The 27901-nt window shown below is 38.9% G+C and overlaps 1 protein-coding gene across 1 annotated transcript in view; it reads left to right on the top strand.

Moving 5' to 3' along the window:
- The window catches only part of LOC134616735 (contactin-associated protein-like 4), a 111697-nt gene that overhangs the window by 53914 nt on the left and 29882 nt on the right, over positions 1-27901 (top strand). The window contains exons 5-14 of the mRNA XM_063461714.1: positions 15-221; positions 5310-5485; positions 5622-5768; positions 8454-8721; positions 10068-10217; positions 10510-10681; positions 21051-21157; positions 23442-23561; positions 25892-26092; positions 27435-27597. Coding sequence (XP_063317784.1) covers positions 15-221; positions 5310-5485; positions 5622-5768; positions 8454-8721; positions 10068-10217; positions 10510-10681; positions 21051-21157; positions 23442-23561; positions 25892-26092; positions 27435-27597 — 1711 coding nt within the window. The remainder of the gene's footprint in view (positions 1-14; positions 222-5309; positions 5486-5621; positions 5769-8453; positions 8722-10067; positions 10218-10509; positions 10682-21050; positions 21158-23441; positions 23562-25891; positions 26093-27434; positions 27598-27901) is intronic.

Below are 27901 nucleotides of genomic sequence, written 5' to 3'. Positions count from 1 at the left end.
TCTTTCGTTTTCAGCCTCTGATGTGGTTAGCTTTGATGGTGGCAGCAGCGGTCTGTTGTACTGGTTGACTTCTGGGCTTAAGCGGACATCCAGAGATGTTGTCACTCTGAAGTTTAAAGCCCTGAGGAATTCTGGGACACTGCTGCAGGCAGAGGGACAGGAAGGACTCAGCCTCAGTCTGGAGTTAGAGAGAGGAAAGCTACTGCTGCTGCTGAGACAAGGTAAACACACAGATCTATTAACTGATATCAAGAAAATTTACATCCGTTAATAATATACTTGGGCATGCTGAGATTTCAGTATGAATACTGTGTACCTCAGCTGAAAAGTTGATAGAAAATAATACTGTAAAGTCTTTAAAATAAGAAGCATGTTGAGATGAGTTGTTAACCAGATCTACAAAAATATAACTGAATTGGAAGTATCAAAACCAAGAACACTTTTATTATATGAAAAGTTTACTGGCTTATATTGTTATGTCTCACTTTTAAATTTCTTTACGTTTTAAAAATGTTCCAATCTGACAGCTTATTGTACTTGTTATCTCTAAACAACGATTTAATAAGATAGAAAGTATTTCTGTATTTGTAAGTCACTTGTTTGTGTTAGTGCAGAACATCTGTTTAAAGGTTGAGGAAAATATAAAAACCTCTAAAATTACTAGGATTGGCTTTCGGTGGATCAGATCAATGGCATGTATGCTGGCACCTGATTGGTTTAAATCTTGGCTCCAAATCCTGCTTTTGCATCTCTGTCTAGTTGCAGCCATGATGGATGGCTCCCGTTCAGTGTAGCATGTGTTAGGGCTGGACTCTGCGAGAGTTGATGCACGGCAGGTGTGTGTGTGTGTGTGTGTGTGTGTGTGTGTAAATGGGGTTAAACCAGAGTTTGTCTGGCTGCCATGCTGAATCATCACCATATGGCACATCTCTCATCGGGAAGCCCATCTGGTTGCTGAAGTACGTTGTCCATCTATCAGTCTTCTGTCTCTTGCTCCATTTCACGAACCTCTGAACATCTTTCCCTTTTCCATTAGCAGCTAAATACACCTTTGTGTCCATGAGCTTATCCTTAAATATGTCAGTGCTTTTTTTAACAGACAAAAGGAATAACCTTGCAGCCAATTAAATTAAAAACATTAATTTCAAAATCATGTACTCAAATTTCTTGCATACACAAGTGTAATCCATAGTGATAGGACAGTAATTCTCACTCTCACCTATTGGCAATTTAGAATCATCAGTTAACCTAACCTTACTAAGTGCATGTCTTTGGACTATGAGATAAAAAAAACAAGAGTACTCAGAGAGAAACCACAAAAACACAGAGAGACCCCAGCCAGGTGGATTCAAACTTGCTGTGAGGCAAGAGTTTTAACCACTGCACCACTATGCTGCCCTGGTGGGTGTTTGGAGTCCTTTAATTATCTAAGGTAATAAAGTAGACCTGTGATGGACTTTCCTCACCGGGGTGTTAATGTGGCAGGACCATGACAGGTCCTGGGAGAACACCAAGGTATATAAAGTTATCCAGCCCCTCCACCTGGGCTCCATTTTTGCTATGAGGATGGAAGCGCTTTTCCTGTTTCCTGGTATTTCTCACGATGGTCACCTTGGCCTACAGGTGTTCAGCTCAAGATTGTTCTTCTTACACCAGAAAGGCAGGTGGTTGATCGCATCCCACTAGGCAGATTCATCATTATTTGAGATCAGGCCCACTACCACTGTGCTGTCAGCATACTTGGCTGTGATATTGGACTATGAGGTGACTACACTGTCATAGGTGCTATGGGTGTATTTTGAGTAGAGCTGGGGATTCAGGTGAAACGGGTTCCACTGCGTCATGAGTGGGAGTTTCTCCCAGTAAGGAGCGCTGTAAATTGTTATGGGAGTTCAGGTTCAAGTCTGTACGTTGGAATTTAGAGGCAGCACAAAGATCTCTCATCTCTAATCACAGACTCCAAAATTTATTGAATACCTAAGTGGGACTTCATAGACTGTAATCAACCATTAATTGTCAGTAATCACAGATGTATGTGGGCGTTCATGGTGAAAATAAGATTTTTCCCGCTATGTTAAACATGCTCAAACAGCAGCTTCGCTGTAACTTCAGAAGCTATATCAGCAACTGTCCTTTTCAAAAAGGAAAAAAAAATACTTTTATCATAAAGAGAGACGAGAGCTGAATGAAATCAAAGCCAATTTGCTAAAATGACAGTAAAGTGTTCTAGAAACACTAAGCAGGGTTTCTTGTCTTTATTCTTTCTTTTTTCTGCTTCTGCCAGTTTCTAAATATTTTCTGTTTCCTGTTTTGATTACTGCTTATCTCCCTAGCTCTCCTGCTCCTTACATTTCTGACATCACAAGAGGCTATCTGCCTTTAAAAACTGTTATCTTTGTGTCTCATATATTCTGTTTTCCCCTCACAACAATACTGTGTATACAATATATAATGTTTTTGGTTTTTTTGGTTGAGTGCCCTTCATCTTTCTGTCTCATTATATCTGCCTCGCCCATCATTTTTCTGTTTTTCTTCCTCGTCCTTGCCCAGTTTAGCCCTACATACGCTTTGTGGGTTACATATTGTGTAATTTAGTTCATCTGCTGTGTGCATTGACCCTGAGCTCACACACGGTCTGCTTTAGCATACTATGACTAACACATCCAGGTCTGACCCCCTCCTGGAGCAGAGGCAGTTTTACTTTATGAGGCAAAACTAAGTAAGAGACAACACAGGAAACAGCAACTATGTTCTGAAAAACAGAAGGGAAATTTGTGTCATAACCAGTGTTGGTCAAGTTACTTGAAAATAGTAATTAGTTACAAATTACTGACTACTTCTCCAATAAAGTAATCCTGTTACTTTACTGATTACTTATTTTCAAAAGTAATTACTTTATGACTTAGTTACTTTTTAAGAACATGATACACAACCCGAATACTTAATAAAGCAGTAGATCCTTCACCCCATGCTATTTTTTTCTGCATATTTCATGATATAAAATGATATGATATGATATAAAATTGAATTAATGAAAAAGTCTGTTTTTTAAAAACAGACTTTTTATCTCTTAAACAGACTTAAAAACATTTCATCAAAATACTACTATTATTCTAGATAGTAGGCCATATTTACTTAAAAAATACTAAAGAAACAGATTTCCCCAGATTCTCTCCCACTTTACTCAGATCAGCTTGTTGTTGTGTTTGTGACAGACCAACTATGCAACTGCAACACTCATAACAAGGTTGAAGTGTGTTTCCCTTGTCTCTTCTTCACAGTTTAATTTTCATTTATAAATACCATACCAATATACGGAGATATTATCAGCCTCTAGTTATAAATTCAGTCTAGGAATCAGTTTACAGGCATTTGGAAGATTATTTTAACATTTGTGACTGCTGTTCATGATTTATTATTACTGCTGCTTTATATTTATCTGCTATAAACCTGCAAATACCATATAAAGGTGTGGCTTTGACTCAACTCAGTTCAGTCTTTGTCTCTTACTTTTGTCAGTTTAGGAAAACAAACATGGTGATTGTTCTTTTTTCAAGCTCCAGTACATGATGTTTGGATACTCGTTTACCCTTTTAACACAGAAGGACAGATTTGCAGAAACTCCAAAATACTGCCAGCAGATGACGTTAGAATATGTATGGACCACTTGCACCCTGTAATGACTGGCCAAGTCCTCTCGGCTCACTTTTAAACCCCATGAGAGTTTCCTAATACCTTACCAGGCTGATAACTATTTGGTATTCCAAAGTTTGCAAAATATGTTTCGAGTCGAATACATTGACAGCTGCTCCTGAAGAAAAACATCTTCCTGCATAATAAGGTACAGTCAACAACACATCATATAGACTTAGTCTGCAGCAAGTGTTCAGCAAATGCTGTGAAAAAGAGGTAAACACATCCTGTCTGACCCTCTTTGTCATTAATAAAATATGCCATAGTCATTGTCATTTTTTTCAGTTATTTATCCAAAGATTTTCCTTGCTCTTATTCATCACCACAGCCTGATTTTCTGGGCTTCATGTTGATATGTCACACAATAAAACATAATGCGTATAGTGACGTTTACTTTTTTTTTAGGACTCCATGACCTTTCTTCTTTGCCTCCATCACCCTACCCTTTGAATTTTTTATATCTGGTGACCTGGTCCTTGTTAATATTTGCTGTGTGCATTCTTGCTCCCATCAGGAAGTAACCTATTGATTTCTGATGACCCCTGCATCACAATTTAAATAAAAATGGAGCTCAAGGACTCATTAACAAAGAATAACATTTAAGAATAACATAGAATTTTGCAGCATGATTTTTCTTACTTTGTTCAAAAATTCAACGCACTAGTCATCATCTGCTTGTGCATTCTTTTTGCTGCTTTTTAAAAAAATATATCTTATTTTGTTCCCCCTTATGAGCTCTGTACTGCTAAAAAAGGGAGAGGAGATAAGGGTGAGGTGGGAGTCACAGTGAAAAGGGAAGAAAAAGCAACAAATAATGGAAAAGAGGGCAAGACTGTATTTATTAATATTCCTTTATTTTCTCTTTGTTCGCCCTTTCATCTTTCATATTGATGCCAGTTTTCTCTTGTTATTCAAGCTTCAATCAAATCATCTGTCACACTCTATCATAAGGTCCTCTTCCTCTCTTTCCTGCTGCTCACAACATAATAAGGGCTGCATTAATCAATGCCTATAAAGAGAACCTATTTGTCTTTAAGCCGTGCCATCCTTCCTCTTATATTGATTGAGCTGTCTCTTTCTATTTGTCCAGACTGTAATAAAAAGACTCATTCCAATAGTTGCATTAACAGGACAGACAAAACATCAGAGCTTGTCTTCTTTTTTGCTGTTGGCTCAAAGACACGTTTGTCCATCATTCTCCAAACTTTGTGTTTCTCTCTCTGAAGTTGGAATTGTCTGTCTCTAAACGGTTTTTTATACATTTTTAATGACTGACCGTGTTCAGCTCTTTCTAACGTTTCTCCTCTCAGCAGAAAGTTTCTCTCGCAGTTCTTTGGGGGATGCAAAAATCTATCCACTAATTAAGACCTGGTGGTGCTCTTCTATGATTAATTTATTTCTCACCATGTTTCCACTGTAGTTTTTCAGATTAGACATTATTATGAGTTTGGCATTAGACGCTAGTATGCAGATATATTCAGTAGGCATCATTGAGAATAGAGGTTCATACAGACCTTTGTATGAACCTCTCAGTGGGATCCTGAGTAAAACGGTCAAATCAGAAATCATCCTTGTCCTGCTAAGTGCTGTTTTGTTTTCCTTGACCCCTTTTACAGGCAGGACTTCATCCACTGAACCCCAGTGCCTTGTTTCCCTTGGCAGCCTTTTGGATGATCAGCACTGGCATCATGTAGCAGTGGAGCGGCGTGGCTCTCACCTAAACCTCACTGTGGACAAACACACAGAGAGGGTTCAAATCCCTGCAGACTTCAGCCACTGGAGCATTGAACAGGTTTTTTCAAATACAGAAAGGGTTCAATTTAGCTTCTACCTTTTGTGCAAACAAAAGTGCAGAAGATGAGTTGCAGATATTATGTTTCCTTCTTTTAAAATAATCAGTTTATTTGTGTATCATTGTTTTCATACAGCTGAGTTTGGGGGCAGTTCAGAGTGAAGTCTCTCAGAAACCAGTAACCTCCAAGAAGAACTTCAGTGGTTGCCTGGAAAATCTGCTGTATAATGGCCACAACCTGATAGAACTAGCTAAAAACAAAAAACAGCAAGTTACTATTTCGGTAAGTAATTTTAACCCGTGTAACATAATTTAAACACAACCTGACTTTTTTAATGATTTTGGGGGCTTTTTCTCCTTCATTACAGTAGATGGTACAGTGAAAACTGGATTGTGTTTTTGAGAACGGGACTTTATTAAAGGGAGAAAAAAACAGAAAACACATGCATGTTCGCTTCTCCCCATAAAAACAAAGACTATGTTTTTACAATAAAAACATTTGAAGAGCTCATGGTAGAGTGTGCATTGTGTAGTAAATCAAAAAAGGTGCTCACCTGCAGAAAAACCGTAATGAAAGAAAAGGAAATGTGAAAAATGTTGTCCCCCCAAAAAACACATTTTAGTCTGTTGTTTTTCACTGGTTTCACACAGGAATACTGCAGACTGGGGCCTGCAAAATTTGCATGTATGTTAAATGGTCCTTTAAGGCACTGCAGTGTTTGTGTTTATACATCATGCGGTGAACACCAGGTTTCTGTTTTTTGGGCCATTTTAATGGCTTTATTCAACTGTAGAGACAAATATAAAAGATAAAAGTAAGGACATTACATCAGCAGTTCTACCAACCAACAGGGCTTCAAACTGAAGACTTACTGTTAAGAGCATTTGCATCAGTGTGCACCATAACAAGTTGCGGTTAGTCCAAGTCTTTAACAGTGAGCTATGCATAGAGCTATGGACCCTGCATGACAGCTCTCTTCAGTAGCTGTGGCTTTCACATCAGTTCAGCCCACTGGTGTTGCTTCTGCCAGCCAAGTAAGAATCAGAGCACACCTGAAAAAAAGCTACCTTTGACCTAATTTTGTCTTTCCTTAAACTATGAATAATTTAAACCTGCTGAAATGTTTAAAGAAATAAAATATTTTTAATATCGTTTTAATATCTTGATATAATCACATTTCATTGAAACTAAGGTGAAAAGTGTCAGTTATGTGGTGTCTGCTATGATGTCATTATGACCATCCAAATACCATTTTACTGTTTATTTTCAAACTACACCGCAAAAAAGTGTGTCCAGCAGATTCATTTCTGCTGTTAAAATGATGAAAGTCTTTGACTCCCAGGACAGGTAAGCCGTGTGACTCTACTAAACATTAAACACAGCTTTATACACAGCTCTCTTAAGGTCGTACCACAGCATTTTAGTCAGGTTGAGGCCATTGTGTTCTCAGGTTCATTTTCTTGGTGCCTGACCAGAAAGCAGAGTTCACGGTTGACTTTATGATCCAACAAGCCCAAATCATCACCTTCCACCACCATGCTTAACAGGTGGTATGAGGTGTTTGTCCTGATATGCTTTGTTGTGTCTTTGCAAAATGTGCATTATGGCCACACATCTCCCCTTTGGTCCCCTTTGATGATGATTAATTCATTCATTAATTTGATTAGGACCTGGCTGCAATCTATGGTTATGGAACTTCTAACAACATATTTCTGCATTTTGAATTTTTGTTAAATAAATACTGACATGTTGCAATATGCGGTACACTGTTCATCTGAGGTTGTCTTCACGTGATTTTGAGACTTACAAAGGATTAGTAGATTAGCAGATTTTTTTTAAATTATGTCCTGATATGTAAACATTTAGAATTAAAAAGGGTTTACTTTCTTTTTCTCCCATAACTCTAAATATAGGTTATCCTTAAATTTTCAAGCTTTGTAAGCTGTGCTGGTTGAACTATATGCTCGTGCTGCTCTTAAGGACCTACTGAGCTGGTTAATGAAGCCAAGACAAAGCAGTGTTGTGTGGTTAGACTCACTTATGCCTCGTCATTGTGGGAGTTATGGTCTTTAGATGTTTTTGCATTTGCAATGAGTGGATCAAGCTCATCTGGGAGCTGTGAAACGCTTGTGATGAAGTAATATGTGCTCTCTCATTACAGTATAGGGCCAAACAGCAGAAGGAAACATGAATTCTTGGTAAACAGGTTCAAAGATTTACACGCATGGCTGAGGATTTGAGAGGTGCTGCGGCTCTTAAGGTACTAACTGCAAAGCTGTGGTCTAATCTGCTACAGGCACTAAATGGGTCTTCTTACAGCTCTTTGAGAGGACAATAATAAGAAGAAAATAAGAGTGTAAGTGGAGGAAGAATGGTGTGCCGATGCTGAAGGCTTTTGAGGGTTTTTAAGGTAACTTTACTTTGTGTTGTGCAGCAGCAAAGCCCATTCCAACATGAATAATTGTACATCACTTTAACTGCACCACAAAGGGCTTTTAGATGTCATCTGTGTTTCCAGAGCATTGTAAAGATAGCAGACTGAAATTCCCAGCAGAGAGTCGGGACTATAATAAATTACTGCCGCAGCTTTAGCAGTGAACCCCGCGTCATTACCACTACTCAAAACAATGGACTGTAACAGAGATGTCAGATATTGCAGTACTGGCCATGCTGTATGCTCTCTTCATTTTATTTCCATTTTTTATCTCTCTTACCTCCACACTAGGTGACTTTGGCATTTTAGAGTTTGCTTTTCTAATCTTATCCTAAGCTCTGCTGTTATCATTATGGTAATACCAATGTCCTCTTTAAGGAGACTTGCTGATGAGATCACAGAGACATGAGGTCAGATCAGCCCGGCCTCTGTAGCCTATTAATATTCATGTTTTATGTTGTTTTATCTCTATAGTATCTTTTTTTTTCTGTCACACCTCCTCTTTCTCTCCGCTCTGCATGTTTCCCTCTCAGGGCAATGTCACCTTTTCGTGTGCTGAGCCAGTTTCTGTTGCGGTGACGTTCACTGGGCCCGAGAGCTTCCTTCAGTTACCGGGGACTACAATGTCTTCATCAGGGGGCGTATCTATAGGCTTTCAGTTCAGGACGTGGAATAAGAAGGGGCTTCTGCTTACTTTTGAACTCCCTCAACAAGGAGGCGTGGCCTGGTTGTACCTAAGTGAGGCCAGACTCCGACTACAGATCCATAAAAGCGGCAGGGCGCTGCTGGAGCTCAGTGCAGGTCAGTCTAAAGCAAATCCCATGCACCTTCAGATCCACAGATCAACAGTAATGTTACTAGAACCGCTCACACGCATGTCAAATCATTATTTTTCCACACTCACTGCACTTTGAAGAGCAGTGAGCTATGACTTCTGTCCATCTAATTTCAAGTATTTAGACTTAAACTTCATATCAGTAAAAAGACATGAAATGACCAGATACCTTGAAGAAGAATAATCCCTACCCAGTTCTAGCACAATAAATTTAACAATAATTGTTTTTCACACTAATTTATTTATTTATTTTTGTCATATCCTGTAATAAAGGTAGGTAATTGTGATCAGTGGGCGATGCATGGCTGGCATGTAGTTTCTAGGGTTACAGTGACAAATGTGCAGTGTGATCAACACAAGGACACAACTGTAGCAGAATGTCTCCAGACACTACTTAGCTGTATTTATCTTGTTCATTACTAGTCACACAAAACAAGTTACAGGGAAAAAGGAAACAATGTGAACAGAAGGTGAGTCGCATTGATCAGATGTCAGTGTTGATGTACATATGGTAAATGTTTGCTGTTTTAATTTAGGTTTTGGAAAAGCAATTAAGACAGACAAAAGTATCCTTCAACAGCCTGACCTATTAATGGCACATGGAGAAAATAGATCATCTCAGTTCATTGAGAAACATAAGCCAATCTTTTTCTGACAAATATTTTTGCATTTCATACTTTGAAATGTTTAGATGTAATATTTATGCTCTGCATTGTCCTAATTTTTAAACCTCTGGTCACTCAGCAATGTTACAAACAGCAAATGGCATTGTAGGATGATTAGGATGTCTTCTTGAGCAAAGAAGTGCAAGTAAGGAAAACAGTGGAGATAATGAGATATTGATTTATTCCCTTAACTCCTAATAACATACAGATCCACAGGGCTGGCACAGTGCCGTCTGCACTTGATACAGGTCGATCACTCAGAGGATGTAGGAAGTGGGAAGCTCACTTGCTGCAATCAATGTGTTAGATACGGCCCTTCCCCTCTGTGCTTTCTGGCACATGTGAAGTGATGAGCTGGTATCTTCAAGAAAACAATCAGTTTATAACATTATGTTTTATAAAAAGAAATGATTTACAAGCTGTTTCCAAGAAGAAAAGTGGTATATATGTAAATTAGGTGTATTTGTGTAGTAGACAGTGTATGATAGGATATCTAATTTGGTCATTGCTACCCACACTTGGTGTCCATGTGGGAAAAAAAGTGTTCCCAACATCTGTCGCAGGTTTTAATGACTTGATGTGCAACCATGGCACACGGGAAAGATTTTATTTTCAGCGGTGTGTGTTAATGGATGTTTGCTTTCCAGGTGCTTCTCTGAATGACGGTCAGTGGCATTCAGTGGAGCTGAATTCCAGACGAGGTCGTCTAACCATCACAGTGGATAAAGAGGAAAGAGACAGCTCTCAAGCCAGCCCATCGTTTCCTGTCACTATAGAAAGTCACCTCTTCTTCGGTGGTAAGACACAGTTCAGCTGTGTCATTCCATTCAATTATACCCACTCAAGCATCAGTGAGCATAAAATGTAAAAACTTTGTAATAAACCAAAAAATATATAGAATTCTCTGTGCACAGTGCATTAGTTAGTCAGTTACAGTCACAGTTTGCATCACAATACATCAATGTTTTAGGGGGGTTCTCCACATACAATACACATCTCAGTTCATCTCTACAAATCTGTTGTATTTGTTTTTTAGTGCACTTTTATTTTATTAACTCTTGCCATCTGCTGTGATTCTCTTCTGTTCAGGTTGTCCTGTTGAAGATGGCAGTCAGAAGTGCAGAAACCTGTTTAATGTCTTCCAGGGCTGCATGCGTTTGTTTACTGTGGACAATCAAAGCCTGGACCTGATTAAGGTGCAAGAAAAGCAACTGGGAAACTACAGCAACCTGCAGATTGACATGTGTGGAATCATTGACAGGTCAGTTTTCAAAAACTCTGCTGTTTGTTAGGCACATTAGTGTTTTCTCTTAGCTCTGATGCAGCCCTCTGATATTTAGTAGAGATATGAAAAATGATAATCTGGAAATATTTCTGTCAGAATGCAGTCTGTTACAAGTACAGCAGTTATTCATAGAATAAATCATGGTGAAGCTTTGGTGTACAAATTGCAAGCTGTCCAAAATTGCAGCGCTGACAGTAACATTTTCTGGTTGGAATAGGGACCAAAATGTTCTATTTCAAAATAATTCTGTCTGATTTTACCCCACAAAGATTGTTGTCCATTGCATCTTAACTGTGTTGCCTTAATAACCACTTTCCTGGCAAGAATATCAGGTAAAAGCCAACCATGGAAAGTTTTAGTAGTTTGGTAAAAATATATTTTAAAAACATAATACTGTCTCTCTTTTTTTTTTACAACCAATGTGGCATGACACATTGTTCTTTTAAATTCCACTTCAAGGTATTATGTACTTACATACTTGCATGATTAGAAGAAAAAATACTAAGACTGCATGGTTGACTCAAACCTTTTCATTAGCAGTTTGTTTAGCTGAGATAGGCTCAAAGAATTGGAATCTGTATTACTATAATATGGGTACCACTGGCCTATTTAAATCTTAGGAACACATTATGTTTTCTACACCATATATAAGTATAACTGCATGAGATTTTGTACTTATACCAGAGGTGCGATTTAAACCCTCGAGGTCGTATGTCAATTGCCTCTTGAGTCAGTTAAGTCTGTGAGGATTAAGTGATTAGGCCTTAGTGATTAGACTTTAGGTGGAGATGGGACTGGGCCAGTGTTTGGTTGGAATTTAGGAGCAACTGAGCAACACTGAGATTAAATAAATGCCAAGATAGATTGCACAAAGAATTGTGTGTGTTTTGTTAATGCATGATATGTTCACTTCACTAAGAAGAAAAGTGGACAGTTATAAGCCTGATGTAATCTAAAACATGAATCAGAAACATGACTGTTGTAGGAGGGCGTCCTAATCACTTGAAAAGCTCTTTCAATAGCATCTGATTTGCCTGAGAAGTGCTATATAAACAAGGCCTAATTGATTGCATGTTGATTTGATTTATATCTGCCCCAAAAAAGCATCTCAATATATCAATATAGCATTTAAACCCATGAGGACTATGCATCACACAGTACATTTGATAATGAGAACATACAGAAGTGGGGTTCGAACCCACGAGGCTATTGCACCTTAATCACTCAGGTCTCTCATTTTAAATGCCAAACTTGATGAGGGTACCACACTTGTCTTATCAGAACTCACATTATATAAGGATTAATATATGAAAAAAGCTTGTTCATTCTTTCATTCATTCCCACCACTTGTTTTTACTCTAACAACTTTTTGTTCTGAGTCAGAACAAGAATTACTTGTTTTCCATTATTGAATTAAAATATGCGCAATTACTAGCCTCAACTATGTAAGTATCTATTAGATTGGCCAAAGAGACTTGCTTACCAGAAGTTGTGTTTGAACCCACGAAGGTTGGTGCCTATTGGATCTTAAGTCTAAGACCTTAACTACTCGAGCGTCCTCGTAGCTTTTAGGGCATTTCTTTATGAGAATTTAAGAAACTGCTGTTATTTGCCTGTGCTAATCATTAAATCCGCCTGTCTTAACAGCACTTTAATTTCAATTAAGTCAAGAAAATCAAACCAGACTGTTTAGAGACTGCATTTACAGTCTATAGTGTCTTTTGTTTGTTCTTGACCAGACAAAGCACAGTACATCGCACAAGGCACATTAACATAGACACTGCTGTTTTGCTTTCGCACTGCCTAGCCCAGATTATGTGTTCAGTCTACTTCTTGTAGACCTGTTCATGTTTGCAATTGGTAAAAAGCAGCATGGTGGTAGAATGGATAGCACTGTTGTCTCACAGTAAGGTCCTGGGTTTGAATCCACTGTATGGCCAGGCCCCTAAAGTCTATATGTTCTCTCTGGGTATTGGGGCTATCTCCATGACAGCTGCGACAGACTCCAGTGACCCTGAATTAGATAAGAAACATTTGTTTCACACCATCTGCAAATTTCATTTTTCTCACAATAGATATAAAAACACATAAAATGTGGTCAAATGTGTAAACTGAGGTGCCTTGCATGCATCTAGTATATATATATATATATATATATATACACACACATACATACATACATAGCTGATCAGCTATGTCATTAGTTTATTTGCTACAAAGTAAAAAATCTAAATGAACATCTTCCACATGTGGGGATTCTGTAATTTTGCCAGAGGTTGTAAGACCACTTGTTTCATCTCTTTATAATTTAATCGAAAAAAAGCCCCCGCTGAACTTCATACATGCTTTGTCAAGCAGAACTCTCTATTACAGTAACGTGACAGGACCATTTATCAAGTGGAACTTTAGTTTATGGCCTACACTGTACCAGACGTGAGACCGAGAGCCACAAGAAGAAGTGCTCATAACAGTGCGATACCTAAATCACTTGACCATCCTAGTGACTACAGGTGTTATCTGCTGAAAAAGCAAACGGTTATAATAGTTTAGTGCAAGTAATGCAATATATAAAAGGCAAACAATTTAAGGCATTTATCTCATACAGCATACTAAGAATGTGATGGCATTTAGCAGGGTTGCAGCTGTTGTCAAGAAATATAATAAGCCATTTCTTATAAAAAGGGGGCTTGCTAAAATCATATATTTATATTATAATTATATATTTATATAGATTACGTAGACAGAAAACTAAAAAAAAAAAGCTTCCAGTCATGTTGTGTTAAATAAGAAACACAATGGTGTGGGAGACTGTTTGTTAGATATATTTTTAATACTTTTATTGCGTTTTTTTTTTATTGCTTAGAAGGAGACATTTCTCCATTCAGGAGTCATACAAACAATCCCAAGCAAGCACTCACACTCACACAGTTATTAAGAGTAAATGATCGGTGGAAACCAGTGATGTAAAATAGGTGCTGTGACATTTTTTTTCCTTGCCAATATCGTTTTTTCTTGAGCTTTAAACTAATTTAGGCAGTGGACCAATCAAGTTCAATATATGACCAACAGCTTGTTGATAGCACATCCAGTACACATCCATTATTAGATCCATCTAACCAGTCAATTACAACAGCCCAGCGATAATATCTACTTTACAGAAACTCCTCATTGTGGGTACACCACAATAAGATATCCTTTGATTTCCTAAGATATGTTGAAATTTTCCTTTGAGTTCAATATGAATGGGAGCAATAAAAAAACAGATAATTTCCATTCAGTTTAAAACAGGTTCAAATCAGCTGCTTGTAATTAAAACAATGCTGATGAGAACACTGAGAATGAACTAACATTAAGGAAGAATAATGAGCTAAAAGATGCCATAAATTTCTGCAGCGCTGAGATGAACTACCAGAATCAGAATATTTATTACCTATTACGAGGCTAATGCAACTTTGAGTTAAACTGAAAAGAACTGAACCGAGAGCTATTTTGCACCTCATGATACATATTTTCAATAATTGATGGAAAGATGATACAATTACGTGCAAGCATGTGCTTTATGTCATCAGTGACAGTTTAGATTCAGAGTTGGGGCCTCGGAGGAGGAGAGACACAGATGAGGGAGGGAAGGAGGGAAAGCAGAACCACTCATTTATTGTTTTGTTGGCACACCAAATAGCAGTACAATTAATGAGACAATTACAACAATTATAAAAGCCTCTAGGGAACAGGAACAAACACACACACGCTCACACACAGTAGCACAAACACTCCTCCTGCAAATACAGTGAACTGAATGTAAATCATACCCACAAATATTGTACAAACCACACACCCTTGCCAGATAAGGAGGGTCTGCTTGGGTGATTTTAATTAAATGTTGTGTTGTTCCTGTATTATTGTTATTATTATCATTATTATTCAGTAGAATACAGTTCTTCCACAGATCTGACTGCTCACTGGAACAAAACTATAAACAAAATCTGTTTTCCAATAAAGACAGGAAAAAATAATCGACCATATGTTCCCTCACTGTAATCCTGCTGATTGAATTTTGGCCTCGTGGGATATATCGTACTGTAAATTCAGGTGGAAAATGGACTCGGCAACACGGCTTTAATGTGGTGGTCATACTTCAGAGCAGGTTATTACTGTATACTCTATGTGTTATTGTATGTGTGTGTGTTTTGGTGTCAAAAGCAAACAGCTCTGCCAGCAGCAAAGCTGTTTGCTGTGGCTAATAATACTATTTTAAGGAAGGTGTGGGAAGTACTTTATTAATAGTGCAAAGGAACGAAAGCCCATAAAGAGCTCAACATCAACTGAAGACCTTTTTTAAACCAGAGCTGCCAGCTAATTTCAGCTTAACACACAAGAAAGGAGATATGGTGTGCTTCTTCAGGGCACTTGTGTGTTTCATTATCATAGTGATGATAGTTATAGTGAAACCAGGGAGTGTTAGCACTGCAATGAAATGATCAATATACTGTAAACTTCTCCTCTAAGTATTTTTAATATTGTGGAAAATATTGTATATTAGAGTGATTTGCTGTGTATACATTAACCGTTTTCTTACATGGTCATGGGGGCAGCAGCCTGAACAGAGAAGCCCAAACCTCCCTCTCCAGCTCATCCGGGAGAACACCAAAGCGTTCTCAGGCCAGCCAGAAGAAGTAATCTCTGCCATGTGTCCTGGGTCTACCCTGGGGCCTCACCCAGGAGGCATCCAGGAGGCATTCTAGCCAGGTGCCAGAATCAGCTCAGCTGGCTCCATTTGAATGTGGAGGAGTAGTGGCTTTACTCCGAGTCCCTCATGTGTGACTGAACTTCTCACCCGATCTCTAAGGGAGAGGCCTTTAGGGAAAGCTAATTTCTTGTTTCCACAGTCTTATTTTTTCAGTCACTACACAGACGTCATGACCAGGTGAGGTGAGGGTAAGGACGTAGATGGACTGGCAAAATGACAGCTTTGCTTTTATGCTCAGCTTTCTGTTCACCACAACAGACCAGTACAGCATTGGCATCACTGGAGATGCAGCCCAATCTGCTGTAAATGTCCTGCTCCCAATATCTTTCTTCAATGAGGGCAACTCATCCCTGTCCCAGAGTGGGCACTCCACCCTTTTCTGGCTGAGAACCATGACCTCAGACTCGGAGATACTCGGAGATACCTCTTATACTTGCCGCTTCACACTCAGCTGTGAACTGCTTTAGTGCATACTAGAAGTCACCACCTGATGAAGCCAACAGAATCACATCATCCACAAAAAGCAGAGATGAGATTCTGAGGCCACAAAAGTCAAAGGCATTTCAGTAAATTCGTGTTTTTCTCATTATAATTTGAAATACTTGGATTGAGTGAAAAATAATCCCTGTCTTTAGTAGACAGGCATTTTACTGAGTACTGGCAAAACATATTTTGGGCAAGACTAAAAACAAGAATACGTTGAAACACATTTTAAAGTTTTTATTGGCCGCCAATAAAAACACAGTCTGAGAAAAGATGGGAATCTCTGTGGAGTTTGGTTTTGGTATGTTAAAATGGCCATGTGGCTCACGAGGCTCTGTGAGGTAGTGGGCTCCTGGACCCTGATTTACTGAGTAAAGAGAATCCCTGAATGCCTTAGGGCTAAGTATGAATGCAGAGGATGGAAGTGTTTTATATGAGGTTGTTTGCAGTCTGTAGACAACTTTGTTGGTCATCTATCTGCAATTATCTGTCTGTGACAGTGCATTTCTCAGTGCTGTTATGTCATAATATATGTGCAGGGCAGGCATGTGCCTGTGTGTGCACTGGGGGAGTAGTGGATGTTTTGTGTCTGCATTCTTTTTCTGTTCTTTGAAGAGTGTCCAATGATGCTTGGGATATTTCAGTTAGGAAGGGTAGAAGTTAATTTGTGCTTTCTTTCTTCCTGTACTTTTTCCATTTCATCTAAGTCTTCATCTCTGTCACCACCTTCATGATCATCATGTTTAATCCCACATCTTCAAAAATAAACTTGATTAACAAAAATTTCCAAGACAAAATGGCAGTATGCAGCAATCTGCATCTAGATGTCTTTAGTTATATGAAAAATCCGCCCCTTGTTCCAACATTTCTGTCATTCTATCTATATTGTTGCATACATGGACCCCTGAGAGCTTATTTGTTCTACCCAAAGTTGTGCACGTAATGTCTTTATTTATTATCCCAGTCAGAGTGGAGCTGAGTGTTTATTAGAAAAAAAGGAAAAAACTAACACAACTGAGAGAATATCTTTCCTTTTGAGTGAAATGATTTGTGCAATTATTATAATTGTGCAAATCCGCATACCATACCATACCATACCATACCATCTTTATTTATAAAGCACTTTAACATAAAACCAGAGTTCACAAGTGCTGTACATATGCAAATAGCATAAGCAAAGTAAAAATAAAATAAAAATAAGATAAAATAAAATAAAAAACTAAAATAAAATAAAACATGTTAAAACAAAATTGAGTCAACCTCCTTAAACAAAGGCTTCAGCAAATAAATATGTTTTAAGAAGAGTTTTAAACTGTGAAAGAGAAGAGGCCTGTCTAACGTGCAAGGGCAGATCATTCCACAACTTTGGAGCAGCTACAGCAAAAGCACGATCATCGCTAAAGCAAAACAGTAAAGACCTGACCAGGCCTGGTTATTTATCTTCCTTTTAAAGGCTGAACACCTAATTTTTTCTTTTTCATTTTGTTGTTTTTATGCTTACATTTTTTAAACAAAATTTGTTAGCATTTCTCACACCCATCTCACACAGGTATATTAACTGCCACCCATATATATGTATTTTTAAACTTACTCTTATTTGAAAGTTCAGTTGCTAATAACCAGCTTGGTCTGGCCCTTGTCATCTGGTGTTTCCCTATGGGCATATACAAAGGCATGAAAATGTGTTTTCCACCTTCTTGATTTACCATTTTTTGTATTTATCATACTTAAATGTTTCCGATAATCAGAAACATAAATATTAGACAAAGATAACACAAGTAAACACAATATGCAGTTTCTAAATGAAGGTGCTCGTTATTAAGGGTGAAAAAAATCCAAACCTAGATGGTTCTGTGTGACAAAGTGACTGCCCCCTTGACCTAATAACTTGTTGGGCCATCCTTAGCAGCAACAACTGCAATCCAGTGTTTGTGATAACTGGCAATGAGTCTTTTACAGCACTTTGCAGAAATGTTGTAATTCAGCCACATCGGAGGGTTTTCGAGTATGAACAGCCTTTTTAAGTTCGTGCCACAGCATCTCAATCGGATTCAGGTGAGGTCTTTGACTAGGTCCTCATTTTGTTTTCCTTAAGCCTTCCGAGGTGGACTTGCTGGTGTGTTTTGGATCATTGTTCTGCAGCAGAACCCAAGTGTGCTTCAGCTTGAGGTCACGAACAGATGGCCAGACATTCTCCTTCAGGATGTTTTGGTAGACAGCACAATTCATAGTTTCATTTACTACAGCAAGTCTTCCTGGTCCTGAGGCAGCAAAGCAGCCCCAGACCATTGCACTGCCACCAGCATATTTTACTCTTATATTCCTGTACGATGTTCCTTTTCTGAAATGCTGTGCTACTTTTACATCTGATGTAATGGGAAACACACCTTCCAAAAATTTTAACTTTTGTATCGTCAGTCAGTAGCCACGAGCCTCCACAAGTCTTTTGGTCAGCAGGGGTTTTCTCCCTGAACTCTCCTGTGGATGCCATTTTTTCCCAGTCTCTTTCTTATTGCTGAATCATGAACTCTGACCTCAACTGATACATGCGAAGCCTGTGGTTCTTGAATGTTGTTCTAGAGTCTTTTGTGACCTCCTTGATGAGTTGGCGATATACTCTTGGAACAGTGATAAACCTTCCCAGGAGTGATTGGCCTACCAAAATTAAATTGTGGATAATGGCTCTCACCCTGGTTCACTGGAGTCCCAAAACCTTAGAAATGGCTCTGTAACCCTTTCCAGACTGATAGATGTCAGTGACTTTGTTTCCCAACAGCTCCTTCAGATTGTAGCATGATGCGTTGCCTTTTTAGCCTGCTTCACTTTGTCAGACCGCTTTTATTCAAGTGATTTCTTGATTCAACAGGTCTGCCAGTAATCAGGCCTGAGTGTGTTAAGTGAAATTGAACTCAGCTTTCCAAAAAATGTGGTTATTCACATATAATTCATGATTTCGCAAGAGGGACAATTACTTTTTCACACAGTACCAGGTAGGCTTTTCTCCTTTAATCAATGAAATATTCATTTAAAAATAGGATTTTTTTTATTTACTTGACTTATCGTTGTCTATAATTAAAATTTCTTTGATGATCTGAAATATGTAAGTGTGACAAATATGCTGCTGTGGCAGTTCTTCATGTTTTTCAGCTATTTCAAATCTTAAATCCATTGTCTTGAACTGCAGCTGGCGACAGTAATGCTTGCTCTGCTCTGTAGATCTGCTGCAACCTGGAGGGCCCCTCCAACCAGAAGCTGCCTCAGATGGTGCTGAGCTCACATATGCACATTAACAGCTGCAGTTCAAGATGGTGGAGTTGAATCCCTTGGGACAATTGAGATTTTATGTAGTTACAATATTTATTTTGGGGTTTCTTTTATTATTTGTGTAAAAAATAAAATAAAAATAGCAGGTGTGTGCACGTATGTATGCACACACTTGTACAATCACCCTCTGTCCAAAGTCATTTCTGTGGGCAGCACTCACCTCTCTCCGGCTACCACCTACAATTCTTCCAGAAGAACACTAAGGTGTTTCTCAAGCCAGCTGTGAAACTCTTCATCAAAGATGCATCCAAAAGGGATCCTAGTTAAATGCTCAAACCACCTCATTTGGCTCCATTTAATGTAATGCAGCATGTATTCGGATCCTAAGGATCAGACTACATGAACCCCTGACACTGTGAGCTTATTTGTTCTACCCAAAGTTGTGGCCATATTGTAGGTAAGGGAAGGAATGTGTATGGACCAGCTATGCCTTAATGATTACCTCTTTACCACAGTAAAGCAGTATAGTGTCTGCATCGCTGGACTTACTATAGTCTTGTCAACAGATGTTTAGCAACCAAATCACAAAAATCTGTCTGAAAGAAAAGTATCTGATTTTAGATTTTTTGGGGAGGAAATGTTTTCCCAGCCTTGACTTATTTTTTGCAAAATTAAGGATGAAGATTGAATTAAAGGATTTTTGGCAGTTATGGCTCAAGAGATAAAGCTTGTTTTCTTCTAATTGGAAGTTCAGAGAGTTGACTCCTGGCTCATCCATCCTGCATGCATACTATCCTCAGTCAAAACACCGAACCCCAAATTGCACTGATGCATACAAGGGTGTGTAAATTGGTGAATATGGCTTGAAGGGTAAAGTGCTTTGAATGTTATATGTTACTAGAAAAGGTCTATATAACTGTCAGTTCATATAAAACCAGTTGTAACCTATGGAAAGAAATATTAAACTCAGTTGCGCATGCTTTCTCTCAGAAGGAAAGTATGTGAAAAGCAAAGAAATGATATTTTGTCTTTTACTAAATGAGCTTTCAGCTGAATTGTTTCGCAATGTTACAAAAGATGTTATACACCGGATTATTTTTTCCCCCCACTTCATCAGCCTCCCACAATAAGTTACCCAAATGGAAAATAGAACCTCCTGCAAATATTCGAAGTGAAATATTTTCTGCATTTTTTTTCCTGACCCTCCTACACACATTTGGCCATGAAGTGAGTGACATGCTTGAGTAAACATTTGAAATGCTTTCTGTCCATTTAACAAAAGAGCTTTATATAACAGAGTCATTGTGAAAATAATTTCAAGTGCTTTGAGAGTATACCGAGTATACTGAGAGTTTGAAAGCATTTTGGCCAATCATAATTATCTAGTATCATCTGCACCATTAAGTAATTCCAAAAGGTCAAAGAGTTGATCCTGGCAGTCGGTTTTCCCGTCAGAGTGTTCATAAATAGCTCGAGTCTGCTCGCTTATTGTACGATAAGTGACTCGGCTAAAACATAAAAGATGCTTCAGCAGCTGTTTCAAACAAAAAAAAAATTGATGCTCTTGACAATAACAGATGAAAGGTATGTTTTGGCATCAACTGCTTTTGTCCCATTTGAAAGGTTTTTAGCAGTTAAAATTGGTTCCTAGTGTTCAAGCTGCCATAAAACAAATGAATGTTTTCAAATCTGCTGTCACAGTATGTATGTATATATAACAATGTATAATTTTTTTGCCTTTTGTTTTTTTGCTTTGTGACCTTTGAGACTTTCAACTGTCTCCCACACAAACATCCAGCAGGGTGCCATTTCATAATCTTCTCGACTTCTCCCTCCCTCGGTGTGTTTCAGGTGTTCTCCCAGTCCTTGTGAACACGGCGGTCCCTGCAGTCAGTCCTGGACTGTCTTTCACTGCAACTGCTCTGACAGTGGCTACAGTGGAGCGACCTGCCACAGCTGTGAGTCAGTCACCTTTCAAGCAGGAAGAACCCTTTAGATCCAAGCAGATTTAAGTCATAACAGCCACAAATAGAATTTGTAAAATTTAAAAGAATAGCTTGATAAATCTTTATTTTACAGCATTTATTTTTTGATTCAAAACTGTATCTCAGGTAAATCTATGTATGATACAAAGGTCTCACTTATAGCTCGTCCTGAAAACCATACTCCAGTATGCCATCCGTGTATAGATGGATAGGGAAAACCCATCCAGGATCCTGTCCCAGCAACAGGCTGCTAGTCTGTTGCATGAAAAATACATAAAAATGCATACATTCATGCCTGCAGTCAACTTAGAATCACCAGTTAACCTAATGAGCATGTTTTGTATGCTGTGGAAGGAATCCAGAGTACAATCAGAGAACTCACAGGCACAAGGAGAACATGGACACACAAGAAAAAACACACATGGGACCTTTGCCAATACTAACCACTGTACCCGGTGCCATCCAGTACTCCCCTGCTGAAGAATTTAACTAGCTTCCCTGCTTTCTTTGTGTTTAATTCACCTCTTCAGATAATAACCATAAGAAACCAATAAACCTATTAAAAGTAAACATGGCTTCAGGATTTAGTCATCATATTTATGCTTCCCTACTGTACATATCCTTTTAGTTTTTAATCGCACTCTGAACGTCTGACTTGATGCATAGTTTTCACCTTCTAAAATGAGTCTTTTGCTTTTCTAAATAAAGTTATTCAAAAATACATGTTACACATCAGAAGACGTGAGTGTGTGCATCCTTGAGGTTGAACAAATGTGATTAATGCTTTTATCCATCATAACCACTTTTTTTTTTTTTTACCTGTTCCTAATCTGACACTGTTTTACTTTCCTTTTTTATCCTGTTGCATTACCTATACCTTATCATGTAATACAATTTGTGGGAGTCTTGGCCAAAGGTGAAAAACAAGGTCCAAACTTTCAGTCTGAGACGTGAAGCACATCCTTTTAGCCTAGTGTTAAACTAGTTATTAAGCAAAATGTCCTAATGTTTTGGACTCCTTGATTGTGTAAAATATGGCAGGTGATTTATTATTATATATTTACATGTTTGAAATAAAACAAAATAACAACAAACAGAAGACAAAGTAAAAAAAAATCTAGTTGTCACAAATCACAAATGTGACAACCCCTTTAACGCCGCCTTGACGTGGCATAATTACTCTTCCATATCGTCAAAACCAAAAGCATTTTTCATATTAATGAAAAGACAGTGCGATAGTTTTGACAGATGAAACTTTGCTTTAATTAAATTAAACTGGAAGAAAAATTGTAAGAGAAAAAGAACATTTAATTCCGATAATTAATTACCTTGTACATAATGTAACGGGATGACTTACAGTATAATAACTGAAAACTTGGAGACAGTTCATTTTTCTTCCCTTTTTATTGTTTTATGACATTATTATTTATTAAAAGACAGATCAGCCTTAATAGTGTGTTGTGCTGCTTTCATCTACATAATAGTCTCATCTGGCTCCCCATCGTTCACGTGAGGGTTTTTAAAGCAGCATCAAGTGACCTGTCGAGCTGGTAGCTCCAGCTCCAGTGTTTGCAAAATCGTGATTCTGAGGCTGCTACAATTACAGTGACATGGATTTTTCCCTTTGTTGTTGGTGGTGATGCAAATTGGTACTTGTGACAGAAAAAAGAGTTTTTCTTTGGACAACTAAGCAGCGTTTTAGATTTAAGAGCTTCCTGGGATGCCTGTCCAGGAAACTTCTCACTTTTTGATGGTGCATGATTAAAAGGAAAGAGGGCGATGATGCTACACTGCCAAATACTGAATCAATACATCCATTTATGTACCTAAGGTGATCCCTGCTTCTAGTTCTGTGCCAGTTATCTCAAGTTAGATCCTCAAGACTTGTAAAGAGATTTTTGTGTAAGCCTTTTTTAATCCTGATAAATAAAAGTATTTTCTTTGAGTTGAGGAAAAGAGATAAACAGGTGAAGTGTTTAGATATGGGTGTTGCTTTATGGGCTCAAGCATAAAAAGAAGGAGACGGAGCAGAAGTTTATTTATTGACTGTGTATTCCCACTAGTCATTACCATCGTCTCCGGCTGGATATAACTTTAGTTCATGAGAACCTCTGATTATTTTCTTCACTCTGATCATATGACATTGATTCAGTCGCGATACCTACATATGAAGCAGAACCCCTACTCCTCCATAGTTTTGATCTCCATCCCATGGGCCAGCATGTTGACGTTGTTGATCTCATTATTTTCCTTCCAGCTGTGTATGAACAGTCCTGTGAGGCATACAAACACAATGGCAACACATCGGGACATTTTTATATCGATGTGGACGGCAGCGGACCAATCAAACCGCAGCTGGTCTACTGCAACATGACAGGTGACACAACCACACTTACAGCCCCCTTTACTACCATCATCAGTCAACATTTGCTTGTATTAACATTTACATAATTGCACATAAATAATGACACTCCTCTCAACTGTTTTTAATGCACCTTATACACCCCCTTGCCTTTTTTTGATGTTTGTATTATTTCTGTTATGATACTACAGAACTTGTTTTTCTTGTTCATTATTATATAGATATTCCAGTCAGTCTCTATCAGCACTTTTTCTGTCTAGACTCCTAGTCTCTATCCATCTATTGACATGGTTTAAATAACTAATAAATATCACGATTATTCTATTTCTTTTTCAATTCCATGCTTTTTATTTACCTACAGAAAAACTTATTTAGTGATTTTTAGTGTAGAAGAAGGTGGAAACTGAACATTACAAACATATACGACAAACAGCCAAGCTAGAATAGATGTTCACATTCATCTATATTAGCATTTGAGAAGTCAGACTCAAGTGCCGTGAGTGGGGCTTTGGGTTTCAGTGGGGCTGGGATTCCTCGTAACAGACACTGACACACTGCAGTGCCTCGTGTGATATATGTAATGAGCCTAGTAAAGTTTTCAGTTGCTTGACGATGTTACATATTCTGCACAAGCACCTGGATGGTATTTTCTTTGTCATTTAACAGGTACATTCATTAGTGTAACAGTCTTATTAGAACCAGAACATTACCAGACGTACAGAGGGAAAAACACAGCGCAGTGAGGGTGTGATGCAACAACGGACAGAGAAAAACACAGGGCTTAAATACACCAGGGAGTAACGAGGGAATGGAAAACGGGAGGGAAGCACAGCTGGGGCTAATCCGACATAACAAGACACAGGAAGTAAAGCAGACTACACTGACAAAGTACCAGGACTATCAAAGTAAAACAGGAAGCACAAGACAATTCACAAAGACGCAGACTGGACACAGAGACATGGAAACATGACAGACTCTGGAACAGAGGGAACATGAAGCAGAGAGACAAAAGTAACTAGACATAGAACATAGGGAAGACATAAAGACGGAAAACTAAGACTAAGCATACAACACACGGAGAACAGAAATGGAACAGAAAGCTAGAAACCAGGAACAGTGAATATAATACAAAACAGAAAACCATAATTCAAAAGGTATAACTAAACACAAAAACACAAAACACTGGGTCACTGACCCAGGACCATGGCATTTAGTTTTTGAATTGGTTCTCAGCCGGAAAAGGGTGGAGTACCCACTCTGGGTCGGGGATGAGTTCCTGCCCCAAGTGGAGGAGTTCAAGTATCTCGGGGTCTTGTTCGCGAGTGATGGGAGAAGGGAGCCGGAGATCGACAGACAGATTGGTGCCTCGGCCGCAGTGATGCGGACGCTGCACTGGTCCGTCATGGTGAAGAGAGAGCTGAGTGTAAAAGCGAAGCTCTTAATTTACCGGTCAATCTACGTCCCTACCCTCACCTATGGCCACGAGCTGTGGGCAGTGACCGAAAGAACGAGATTGCGGATACAAGCTGCGGAAATGAGCTTCCTCCGAATGGTGGCTGGCCTCTCCCTTAGAGATAGGGTGAGAAGTTTAGCCATCCGGGAGGGGCTCAGAGTAGAGCCGCTGCTCCTCCACATCAAAAGGAGCCAGCTGAGGTGGTTCGGGCATCTGACAAGGATGCCTCCTGGGCGCCTCCTGGATGAGGTGTTCCGGGCATGTCCCACCGGGAGGCGGCCCCGGGACAGACCCAGGACACGCTGGAGAGATTATATCTCTTGGCTGGCCTGGGAACGCCTTGGTGTTCCCCCGGATAAGCTGGAGGAGGTGGCTGGGGAGAGGGAGGTCTGGGCTTCTCTGCTTAGGCTGCTGCCCCCACGACCCGGCCCCGGATAAAGCGGAAGAAGATGGTTTTGGTATTTGTACTGTTTCTAGACTTTTGTTACTTTCTTTGTGAGAAAGTTTCTTTGTGCTTTAGTCTAGTGCCTTTTTTCATCTCGTCTCTGTGATTCTCCATTTAGTTACTTCCTTATTTTTTCTTAGTCTCCTGTTTCTGGTGCCTTGCTGCTAGTTTTACATTATTTGTTATCAACTTAATTATTTTAAGCTACGCCTTGTTAACCTGGTGTTTCCACTGTGCCCGACCTCAGCTTGTTCTTTTTTGATTCATACTGTGTCCCTGTTGTTTATGTCTTTTGGATTACCTTGGTTAAATAAAGCTTGTTTTAAAAAAGCCACTATTTGAAACTAAAAGAGGAGAAGAAATGGAGGAAAATGTTTCCTTTATTTTAATTCTCTTTCACCTTGTGGTGTAATTGGCATCATTATGCCTGTATATCTCTGTCTGCAGAGGAGAACACATGGATGGTGATCCAGCACAACAACACAGAACTGACCAGACTCCGACCATCTCCAGGTGTAAACCAGTATTCAATCCACTTTGACTACTCGTCTGAGGAAGAGCAGCTGTTGGCCGTTATTAAGCAATCGGAGCACTGCGAACAGGAACTGTCTTATCACTGCAAAAAGTCCCGTCTCCTCAACACCCCAGGTGAGACTCCTGTTTAAAAAAAAAAAAAGCAATGCAACTGCTCAACTGATGAAACAAGAAGAAGTACAAAAATGTGAACGTGTGCTGACTTTGCCTTTTTAGATGTGTTTACCACCAAGAGCAAAAAATGATTTACTCACAGAAAATGACAGCAAAGCAAATAATCATCTTTAGGATAGTAAAATATTCAAGCAGTGACTCAGTGAATCAAATTTTTTAAGAGTTATAAGAGGCATATATCATTTTGTACAAAAACAAAGCTCTCAAGAAAGCAATCAAACACCCCGCGGCTCCACACGTCTTCCCCGCTCCACTAGAGAAAACAAAATGATTGCTATGCTCATTGCTGCAAACTTAATCAGCATCAGGATTTTCTTCCTGTTTACCAGTGAGCCAGACTAATGGATTGTGTTTACATGTCTCCTTCTTTTAGATTCGAGAATTAAGCCCAATTATTTTGTCTGCGTTTTTCTTTTCGATGTTTTTTCACGGTCCTGCAACTCTTTAATTGACCCAAACACAGCCAGTTAGACTCAGCTAAACTACAAAGAACAGCCTTTATATCTAACTGGAAACCATTCATGTTTGTCAGCCAACATTTATTTTTAATCCTTTTGGTAACCAAGCAGCATACAGAGAAAAAGTGCAGCGGAGCACTGCGTGCTTAGTATTAGCTCTTTTGGTACTCATTATGCATTTATAATCCTCTGTCCATCGCCTGTCTGGGGGCAGGAAAGACATCTAGCTAGAAAACACTGTTCAGGGAAAACGGGGCATGAAATGAGGAAAGAGAACTGCAAGAATTAAGTGAGTGGCGGTGTTGTGTTGTGTCCCTCTGGCATTTAGTTAAAAGTTTTGTTGTAAGTGACTTACAATAAAAAGGTCACTCCTCTACATCAGCATCACAAGATAAGAGCAGTACGTGATGTGAGAGCGACAGTGAGCAAGCTTATCTAGGTAGTATTTATGTACACGGTATAGTGGAGAGAAGTCTTAATAAAATGTATTTTTAAAAAAGAAATGAATACAGTGTGTTTGTATTACATGCATATTAGACCATTTTAATGATCTTCAGCACACAGAAAACACACAATTTAGATTAGGTGGTTTCACTTTTGCTGTATTTTTTGTTCATTTTAGACTTTACATGGCAGGTTTTTACTACTAATGTATAGGTTACTGCATGTCTGACTGTAATTTAGGTTGCACACATTTAGGAAATTTAAATATTTGCAGCTTCAGCTTTTCATAGCACAATATCTTCTCAAGATAAAACTCGGATTTATGAAGCTGACTTATCAGAAGTTGTTCATGTTGGTTTTGGTGTACATTTGTGTTTCAGAGGGCTCTCCACTCAGCTGGTGGTTCGGCGGACCCGGTACAGGTCGAGTTCAGACTTATTGGGGTGGAGCTCAACCGGGCAGCCAGCAGTGTGCCTGCGGTCTGCAGGGCGACTGTGTCGATCTACAACACTACTGCAACTGTGATGCTGACCGCATGGAGTGGTATTGACCTTAATGAATACACACATTTTTCTCTACATATGCATCTACTATGAGCCGTCATTTTTAGTTAATGTGAAGTGAATATCAGCAATGCCAGGCCTTATTCCACGGTCCAGTAAGCACTGTGTAATAATTACACAGGAAAAATGAAAAACACAAATAAATCCAAGAGAATAACAAAAGACCATGATACTGCATTTGTTTACAAAAAATACAGAGGTCACCATCTTCCCTTAGAGTGCCCTTCTACGTCAAATAATAGCTCATATCAGTCTACTTCCCTTTTAATGGGTAAAGCAGTTGA

This window comes from Pelmatolapia mariae, linkage group LG18 (genome assembly GCF_036321145.2).
Source record: "Pelmatolapia mariae isolate MD_Pm_ZW linkage group LG18, Pm_UMD_F_2, whole genome shotgun sequence".
Taxonomy (NCBI): domain Eukaryota; kingdom Metazoa; phylum Chordata; class Actinopteri; order Cichliformes; family Cichlidae; genus Pelmatolapia; species Pelmatolapia mariae.
The sequence above is the reverse complement of the archived record's forward strand: the minus strand, read 5'-3'. Positions and strand labels throughout refer to the sequence as shown.